The 10697-nt window shown below is 41.1% G+C and overlaps 1 protein-coding gene across 1 annotated transcript in view; it reads right to left on the minus strand.

The window, feature by feature from the left end:
- Positions 1-10048, minus strand: part of LOC308096199 (myosin-7-like) — a 54932-nt gene extending 44884 nt beyond the window's left edge. Inside the window, exons 1-11 of the mRNA XM_080443532.1 lie at positions 9922-10048; positions 7077-7176; positions 6218-6321; positions 5224-5367; positions 3609-3765; positions 3260-3287; positions 2978-3071; positions 2626-2718; positions 2063-2126; positions 1411-1509; positions 375-478 (exon numbers count right to left, since the gene is read on the minus strand). Coding sequence (XP_080299658.1) covers positions 375-478; positions 1411-1509; positions 2063-2126; positions 2626-2718; positions 2978-3071; positions 3260-3287; positions 3609-3765; positions 5224-5367; positions 6218-6321; positions 7077-7176 — 987 coding nt within the window. The 5' untranslated portion in view covers positions 9922-10048. The remainder of the gene's footprint in view (positions 1-374; positions 479-1410; positions 1510-2062; positions 2127-2625; positions 2719-2977; positions 3072-3259; positions 3288-3608; positions 3766-5223; positions 5368-6217; positions 6322-7076; positions 7177-9921) is intronic.
- Between the last annotated feature and the right edge of the window lie 649 nt (positions 10049-10697).

Consider the following 10697-nt stretch of genomic DNA (forward strand, 5'->3'; position numbering starts at 1 on the left):
GTTGCATCTCGTTTTCGAGGGGGTCCTAAAAAACACATTGATACAAAGTATATAGCCTACACATTTAGGAAAAAAAACATTAACAACAAAACAACATCAACCAACAAGTGAACAAACATGAGACATGATAAAACACTAAGAACAACCAAAACACAAGTCAGAGTATTAGACTCCATAAATAACGGATCCTTAATTCAAGATCAGAAATATCAATGGCATAAATGTCGGTGCATGTAGTACTAATAGTTCAATTGTAGTAATTCTAATGAAATCAAAGTCAATTATGACGATATAGTTATTCATCACATATTAATGGTGTAAAAACTATGACGATGCCTACTAGGTAGGTTAGAGGAAGTGGGCGTGTCTCTTACATCAGTAAGCATTAGCTCCTCCCCATCGTTGATGCTCTCCACTGTGGTCACTCCCTGGGAGCAGAAATGGTAGTCGTAGGGGTTGGGCCTCACCAGCAACATGTCTGCAAGAAGACATTCAGACAATATTAAATATGATTAACCTCATCCATGGCTTCTGCTGTAATCTGAACAGTGGTGTAAAGTAAGTACATTTACGTACTGTAAGTACTGTACTTAAGTCCAATTTTCAAGTCCAATTTTCAGTAATTTTACTTCTACTCCACTACATCTCAGAGGCAAATATTGTACTTTTACTCCGCTACAATTATTTGAAAACTTTAGTTACTAGTTACTTTGCAGATATAAATTATTACATTATAAAACCTCTGTGAGAATACTCCTTAAAAAACAGTGGGCCAGTGCTAGTCAGATGTTTGTCACTGCTGGAGTGAGGACTTTTAAAGCACTTCTCAGAAATGTTCAAATTCATGCAACAGCTGGATCTGCAAACAGCATCATTGTGGCGCTCTCAAGCCCCATAATGAGCTGTTCACATTACAGTATACATCCAGACTAACAGTACGTTTTAACAGCGGGCGACTCTCGGGCGATATTGTCCAAAAGATAAAGAAAATCCATCTTTCATCGCCCCCCCGCCCACTTCGCCCTATCGCCAGTAGTTGCCGGCTCTCATAGACATATACTATCCTGAATCGCCCGCTGTTAAAACGCACCGTAAGGGTGCACTGGCTGAAGTACCTATGTGCTCTGCCTGAGGGTTAAGTTATGTATTTATTTATTTATTTTTATGATTTTATTGCCTGTCGTGTTTCTTTTATGTTTATTCTCTGTACGTATTTCTATGGACCTGAGTCCGCTAATAAAGTTTGAATTTAATTTAATTTAATTTAATAGTATATTGTTTTAGACTGCTTTAGGTTCTTGGTTTACCTGTCCTGATCCTGATTACTGAGGCACTACACTGTCTCTCTGCGTTTGATGTATGTGTTTACCGTGTTGTGATTGGACATGATCTGTTAATGAGCGCGGTTACCGTGTAGTTCTGGCTTGTGATTGGACATGATCTGGTAGTAGATGTGGTAGCTTCTCTCTCCAGGCTGTTGGAAGACCACTCTGGATTTCTCTAGAAGGTCTGAGGATAAAAACATCAACATAAACATAATTACCATCAATACAAATACATTGGTTCTTGAGTGCGCAATTGTGGATTTGTTTATGTATATATATGTAGGCTACAGTATTACATTACATTACAGTCATTTAGCAGACGCTTTTATCCAAAGCGACTTACAATAAGTGCATTCAACATAGGTAGGCAAGAAAACTACTAATCACCAGAAGTCAAGCAACTAAGAGTATACCTAGCGCTAGGGTAACAGTGCAATATATCAGCTGCCTACTTTCTTAAACAGATGAGACAGAAAATCTAATGAGCGAGAGCTAATGTTGCGAGAGCTAATGTTGTAAAAAAAAAGTGTATCAAGTAAAAAAAGATCGAATAAAACAAGAGCTGGAGGTAAGAAGGAGCTGTTCCTTTCACTGCCTATAGGCTAGCACCAGGGTCTTAAACTGTATGTTTGTTATAAATACAGCTGAGACACTGCATGTGTCCAATACAACAAGGCCTCATCTTATCTTACAAGAACATTATCAAAACGTTTTGATAATGAACATAAAGAACTTACAGATTTCAATGTCAGAAGACGCCAACTTCCCTGATGGTCCAAAATGAATCCTAATAAACTTTCCCTGGAGGGAGGGAGGGAGGGATGGAGAGAGAGAGAGAGAGAGAGGAGATTTATTATTCTACCTCAAACTAATCCTACGTATAAACCTCTGTCCATCACATTGTGTTATTAGCACACATAGCTTAGCTCAAACAGCATAAACATCTGCTTCTCATTGTGGGTGGCACTGGCAACGATTCCACATCAGGTCGTAAATGACCGGGTTGTCACACACACACACACACACACACACACACACACACACACACACACACACACACACACACACACACACACACACACACACACACACACACACACACACACACACACACACACACACACACACACACACACACACACACACACACACACACACACACACACACCACGCCATTGACGCCAATACGATTAAATCACTGCCCAAAACTTAACTATGCACCCCGAGCGCATCATAACCCAAAAGTCTGCATATAGTTTGGCCGGGTATGGACTAGTAACAGTCATTCATATTCACTCACAAAGCGAGAGGAGTTGTCGTTTCTGATGGTTTTTGCGTTTCCAAAGGCCTCCATGGCAGGGTTAGCTTCAATGATCTGATCCTCTAATGAGCCCTGTTCAGACAGACAGACAGACAGACAGACAGACAGACAGACAGACAGACAGACAGACAGAAAGATAGACATAGTTACAATATATTAGTTAAAACATTTTTTAACATTTTCTCATGGGCCATCTGTAATTATGCCATGGACCAGTAGTGGTCCGTGGACCACTGGTTGAGAAACAGAGCTCGATTGAAAACCCTGGTACACAGACAGACAGACAGACAGACAGACAGACAGACAGACAGACAGACAGACAGAGTCTTACTCCTTTCTTAACAGTTTCTCCCAGAGCAGCAACGATGGCAAAGTACTGGATGACTCTCTTAGTGTTTACCGTCTTCCCTGCTCCCGACTCACCACTGGAGAGACAGACAGACAGACAGACAGACAGACAGACAGACAGACAGACAGACAGACAGACAGACAGACAGACAGACAGACAGACAGACAGACAGACAGACAGACACGATGTCAATAAATGAAGGTTGAAGTAGAAAAGAAAAGTAGAAAGCAGAGCAGAGATGAGCATAGATGAGCAGAGACTCACGTGATCAACATGGACTGGTTCTCACGATCTAAGGGAGAAATACATTAAAAATTACAATTAATATCATAGGCTCAGGTGTGAAGCGGTGAGACATCTATAGAAGCTCAGAGGAGAATCAGTTTCAAATTGGGGAGAGAAAAAAATAAAAGAACTTAATTGACTTTGTGTTTCTCAAATTTTATAATTTCAATGGCTCCCATCACATACACTTTGAAGAGCTAAAGACCTGAAAGGGTCCATTTGGTTCCTAACTATCAATCTTTTAGCTGGGGACCCCCTGGAATCCCCTCAATGACCCCTGGGGGTCCTCGAACCCAACATTGGGTGTCCGAGCTGAAAGGTCACTCACTCTGCAGCATGTCCGAGTAGGCGTTGTCGGCAATGGCGTAGATGTGGGGCGGAGCCTCAGTACGACGCCTTCCCTTATAGGCCGCCACCACGGCAGAGGAGTAAACAGGAAGCCACTTGTAAGGGTTGACCGTCACACAGAACAGGCCAGAGTATGTCTGAGAGAGAGAGAGAGAGAGAGAGAGAGAGAGATGAGTAATGATACAGAAACTAAATAGATGTTCAACACTACAGTCACTCAGTAGCACCCAATCACAACCCCCAAAAACATACCCTGCTTTAACATCAATTAACACATTGGGTGCCAGCATTTTTTCATAACAACTTACGTTTGGTGCCAGCATTCTCCCCATTGACTGCGCTTTGCTGTTTAAGGCTCTAGACTCCACGAGGAGCAAATCCATGTAAAAAAAAACATCCATTCATGTTGCGCGATGACCCTGGCTACAGCCTGGAACGATAACATTTCACTCGCGAGTTACAATGGGGGGGATCGCGCATCGCGCATGACCGGTTTTCCCCACCGGAAACAGATTCGGAGATATAGGTGTTTTAAAGAAGGAAATAGACAGGAAGTGGATCGGAGCCATGTTTTTGTTTCCGGTGATCTATCTGGCCTATCCTTCTCAAGATCACAATGGGTACTCCCAGAGCTGCTCTAGCCCCGCCCGTGTGGAGAAAAACGAAAAAAACAAAAAGACATATTTCACGGTCTGGACCGTGTTCGGCACCGGACCGCTACTCTGCGCAAACACGGTTCAGACCGTGTTTGGCACCCGATGTGTTAAAATGGGACCATAATTTACAAAAACGCATAATCGTGGTATTTACTAAGGTAATAAAACCATGGGTAAAGTCACGTCAAGTCACCATTGACTCCAATGGAATGTAAAATCTTTTTCAGCCGGAGTAGGGGAATCAATGACGACTTCTAGGCCACTGTTTCCCACATGTTTGGGTCGTGGACCAATTTTTATGGGTCGCAAGTAAATGTCCCCTTTTTTTTTGTTTGTTTATTATTTCAAAATATATTTAAAAAAAAAGTTTAACAGTTGAATCACAACTTTCATCAATAAAAACAATTCCAACATTTTTCAAAAGTATTTCATAAATAAAATAAAATAAATACATTTCCATAATTACATTTAAAAAACGTTAAAGAAGTTGTATAATGCAAAACCGCAAATAAGCTGCGTTGTAAGCTTGTAGATCTGCTATTTTCACTAGTTTGGCCTCATTTAGTTCGAGAGCGAACGCTTGCCTCTTGTGTAGTACTCACTTACAGTAGATGTAGTACTACAGTGAGTAGTACTGAGTAGTATACAGTGCAGTACTCACATACAGTAGATGTAGTACTACAGTGAGTAGTACTGAGTAGTATACAGTGCAGTACTCACATACAGTAGATGTAGTACTACAGTGAGTAGTACTGAGTAGTATACAGTGCAGTACTCACATACAGTAGATGTAGTACTACAGTGAGTAGTATAGAATATCATAAATCACTATTCGTTAATGCCCTAGTGAGTAGTACTGAGTAGTATACAGTGCAGTACTCACTCACAGTAGATGTACTACTGTGAGTAGTACTGAGTAGTATACAGTGCAGTACTCACATAGATCATCCACATGCTGTAGCGTCTCCTGAGGTTGAAGAGCACAGAGGCTTCGTTCAGGTGGGTCAACATGGCCATGTCCTCATGCATGTCAAACTTAGGAGGATTCATCTGCTGGAGGTCGTCTTCCTTCACTGTCAAAAACTACACACACACACACACACATATTTACACAATTACACCCATACTAATTTATATGTGTGTGTAACTGTCTGACATGCAATCGGACATCATGAGGTCTATCTACTTTAATGCAGTGATACTTCACTGACTAAGCAGCAGTGTAACTAACCAGCAGTCCATTGCGAAGCGTTGTGAGCATGGAAATCGGCTATTTCGTTAAAAAGTTTGCCTCTAATATTTGTCAATTTGGGCAAAGTTTAACCATTTTTGGGATTATTGTTTGTTGATTACTTTTGACGCTGTATTGGTTTGATTTTTTTTCATTTTAGAAGCATTAAAAAGGTTTTAAAAGTCCTTAAATTGTCACTTTTGAACTGTGTACTGTAGATACCCTGTATACATTGATTGATTGAATACTTTATTAGCAGTTTGCAAAAAAAAGCACAGGAAAGTACAGATCAATACAAGGTCTGTTAAGAGGATTTGAAACCCAAGAAAGCCTATGGCTTGTTTCCATTGGGGTCCTTTGCATGACTTGACTTTTTACAGGGGCCAGTTTTGAATTGCAGCCACCTGTAAGTGCTCTTTTAGAGAGTAGGGATTCACACTCCTTTACGACTGTTGGTAGGGCGTTCCACATTTGTGTGGCATAGCAGGAGAACGAATTTAACCCCTTGTTTGAGCCAAATCTGAGTTGGACGTGATTAGTGGAGCTACACTTATACTGTATGTTGGTTTGTTTGCTGTTGAGTGAGAAAACTATTTTGCACGTTAAGCTAATCATCTGGGGAACCCCAAAAAACATTTGGGGACCCCCCTGACCCACAGGTTGAGAACCACTGGTGTAACTAAATAGCACAGACTAACTAACCCGTCCATCCTTTGCCTCCACGGTGGTTTTGTCTCCGTTCAACTCCTTCACCTCCACCTCGACGTACGCCTCCGCTTCATCTGGCATCCACACACGCTTTGTTCCTACACACACGCACACACACACACACACACACACACACACACACACACACACACACACACACACACACACACACACACACACACACACACACACACACACACACACACACACACACACACACACACACACACACACACACACACACACACGATTGTCTTTGACTCCAATCATGTTCTGAACAATGAATATGAATTGTTATCATCAAATAGGAGATAATATACAAAAGTTAGACTGAAGCCCTCTTTTGTGCAGCTGATCCTAACATTACATTTAATCCCAGAGCAACCAGACTAATGTGCATTGAAGGGCCTCAAAGTCCAATGTGATTGAAATGTTATGTGATTGTAATGAGCTTGTAATCTTATGTAATGCCATGTTAAATGTATGTATGTACAGTAGGTATGTATGTATGTATGTATGTATGTATGTATGTATGTATGTATGTATGTATGTATGTATGTATGTATGTATGTATGTATGTGTGTATGTGTGTATGTGTACGTAGGGCTGATGATGATGCTAATTTGAGGTAATTCTGATAATAAAGTGTTGTCATCATCATCATCACACACTAGCACCAATCACATATGTACACAGCACACACATACACAAGCTAGTGCAGTATTGTCACAGACACATGCATTAATAGAAAACACAATAAAAATGCTTATTGTGTGTGTGTGAGTGTGTGTGTGTGTGTGTGTGTGTGTGTGTGTGTGTGTGTGTGTGTGTGTGTGTGTGTGTGTGTGTGTACCATCAAAGGCCTGTGCTCTAGCTGCTAGTTGTTCCAGGTTTGTCATTCTGAGAAACTGCGCCGCATCTCCAAAGTCCTTCAGTTCCAGATATCGAGACATCTGGACAGACACAGAGACAGTTCAACTATTAATGAATGAATAAAATAAATAAATAAATGAATACATTCATTCATCTGTCCATCATATCATTCTCCTCCTGGCCTGCTGTTTGGTTCATGTGTAACCAAAACGATGGAGCTTGTTGCACAAAAATGATGAAATGCGTTTCACTGTTTTAACCCAGCAACCCTATGTAAATTAAAAGCATCACAGCCCAAACAGTAACGTAACTAATAATTGGACCGCGCGACGCGGAAATGATAATAATCCTAAATCTGGGCGGTTTCTGGGCGGATTGTGTTAGTTTCTTTTTGGGTTTTGGTTACTTTATTTCGGTTATAGGTTTAGGGTTAGGGTTAGGTTAGGGTTAGGTTATTTAATTCTTATTTTTGCCTGATTTATTATCAATTATTACTTCGCTGTGTTTTTTTATTTTGTATTCTCAATTGTCTATTAAACCTTTTATGTATGTTGGCTGCAAGCAATTCAATATATCAATAAAATTAAAATAAACAATCACACTGGTCCACTGCCACATAACCAATGGCTGCATCTGAAATTCCATACTAGTCTAGCATACTAACTAGTATGGCAAATTAGTATGTGAGAAGCTGAGTTGGTACTCAATAGTACTTGAAATGCATACTAATTTGAGGAAATATTACAGTATACAATCACTGGACACTACTCTGGCATAATTATCACACAATGCAATGCAGTAGTGACTACAGCAACAACATAACCTGACTTTATATGGTTGACAGCAACCTCTGATGTGAAGTATTGACGTTCAAACACACCTAGAATGTAGATGTGTGGTGTAGTACCTCTGCTGACAACCAGATGGGGCACTTTCCTAACATTATGTGAGGTTCAATACCACTTCACTGGAATGACATACTAGTCATTCCAGACATACTTCTGTGTATGCAGTCAAAAGTATGCTCAACAACAGTAGCCCATAATTAGTAGGCCTATGCAGTATGTGATTTCAGATGCAGCCAATGAAATCATAACAGTATGGACCTTAGTTGTGTGTTAAAGGACGACTTCACCCATTTTCAACCGATCTTCATAGGTTGCTAATTATAATATGGTACCATTTTTGAAGAGGGCTGTGGACAGTTCAGAAACCTGCCTACCTACCAGTGACATCATCGATGGGGAATCCAAGCTAACTGCAGGCTTTCTATTCCTGGAAAGTTTGCATGCCAGTGTTCGAGCATTAATAAAAATAAAAACATATATTTTTTAATCTTGTTTGTAAACGAAAACCTGCCTAACGATGGTGTCATTGGTAGGCGGGTTTCTTAAGTGTCCACAGCCCTCCTATGAGACACAGACTGAGTAGGGAAAAAAAGCATTAGTGAGGACCAAATATATGAAGATAGGTTGAAAACGGGTGAAGTCGTCCTTTAATAGATTAATTAATTGATTAATCAGTTACCTAATTAACTGTAATTTAATCAAGTGTTCCTGACTGAATAATGATGATAATACACTTTATTTGTAAAGTTTTTTTTTCAAAACAAGGTTAGACGTTTCTTTCTTTTCTTTCTTTTTCCTTTATTTACAGAAACAGGGTCAAATCAAACAGAACTACACCATAAAATGATTTAAACTGGGCTCAGACTACGGGAGTTATAAAATCTTTAACGATCTGGCTATCAGGATGCATCACGCACAACAGGATGATCTTCTAAGATTCTCTTAAACATGCACACGCTACGCTACAAAGATGTTGAAATAAACAGCGCATCATCACACACTACATGATTGTATTAAGAGTATCAGGCTTGCCAGAGCAATGCAAACGCAGCACCTCAACATTCTGTGATCACACTGCGGAAGCAGATGTAAGCAACTGAGCCTGTTAAACTTGCTAGGGCAATGGACAAACGGTTTTGATATGTCTGGGAAGACAAGACTTGTTAAATAGACAGTTGTGTTCTTGCTATCGACAAGCCTCAGCTGTCCAACAGAGAGTTTGACTAGTCGCCGTGTCAAACATCCTTTCATTTACTGAATGAACGTCTGTCTGCTTATAGTTGTTTCATTGGGTCATGCGCCATGCCCGGTGATGTGATCATCCAGAAGAATATCACACATATTTGAAAATGATGGAGGGTGGTCCTGATCGTCTGTGAGCAAATCGGGAGGTTTAAGATTGGATCTTTGTACCGCTCGCGCTAGAGGATAATCTTGCCCGATAATCGCTCCCGAATGGGTAGGGAACGCCCTCTGATTGTCAGGAGGGGCGTTCCCCACCCCAAATGTCCCCAAATCCTGTAGTGTGAGCCGGGCATAAGAAAGAGATGAAATAAACGATAAAACACACACATTTGTTGGTATTACAAAAACAACAAAGGAAAGAAAGTCAATAAAACATATAAAAGAGTAAAGCATGAAAGGAATAAATCGATCAAATTAATAAAATGGAGAAACAAGAAAAGCTTCGACATAAAAGTACATTCTGAGAAGAGATTTTTAAAGATTTGACCAATCACACACAATAAAATCCTACTGTAGGTGTTGATGTATCCATTTTTAGTAACTAAGCAGATCTACAAGCTCACAATGTGTCGCATCGCGACGCATTGTGAGCTTGTAGATCGGCTATTGAGTGTACAAATGTGGTTCACTCTCAGATTTAAAATGAACACTGATGAGTTCAGTGTGTATGAAATCAAAGCCATGTTTGTGTGATGCTGTCTTAATAAAGAGACAGTGGACCATTGGACTCACCTTGGCATGAACTGTGGAGTTAGAGAGTTGCGTGCTGTTGGATGCGGGCTGGGATCAAGGGAGTTCAGAGTTCAGGGCGAGGTTCTGGTGGCGTATAGGAAAAAAGGTTCTGGATAAAGGTTCCGGTGTCATGCGGAGACCGTAATGTGTGTGTGTCCGCCGAGGTTTATAAACTCACCTCGCCAAGGTCACCGCATCACCTGACCTCTTCCCCTGCAGCTGATTGGCTGGGGGCGGTGTTGTGTGGGGCTTCATAAAAGGACAGCAAACCTTCTGGACGGACAGACTGTCTGTCTGTCTGGCTCTGATACCTAACATGGAGTAACCGTCCACAGCTTCCCCTCGCTTCTAACGTTACTAAACTCATCTAAACCCCCCGACACACACCCACCCACACCCCCCCCCCCCAAACACACACACCCACTCTCACACACACACACCTGTCATGCCAGAAAGCTCATGTCAGCCTCACTAATCTCTCCTCTGTCTATTCCAGTATGTTAAGCTAATTCCTCTCCTCCACCCTCCCTTTCCTCTGTCCATCCATCCCTCTATCCACTCATCCGTCTATTAATCCAGCCTTCTATCCAGCCGCTCCCCTCCGTCCCTCTATCCATCCACATTCTCATTCCCATAACGTCACTTGGTCACTTGGTCAGAGGGTCACGATGACAGAATCATACCTGATTACCAAAAAAAAGGCAATGTTAAGAATAGTTACTAGCTCCGACTGTTTATTGCAGATCGTATAGTCGAGATAGTTTCGACCCCTAAAG

The sequence above is a fragment of the Gymnoscopelus braueri genome (genome assembly GCF_963280865.1).
Source record: "Gymnoscopelus braueri genome assembly, chromosome: 12".
In the NCBI taxonomy this organism is placed as follows: domain Eukaryota; kingdom Metazoa; phylum Chordata; class Actinopteri; order Myctophiformes; family Myctophidae; genus Gymnoscopelus; species Gymnoscopelus braueri.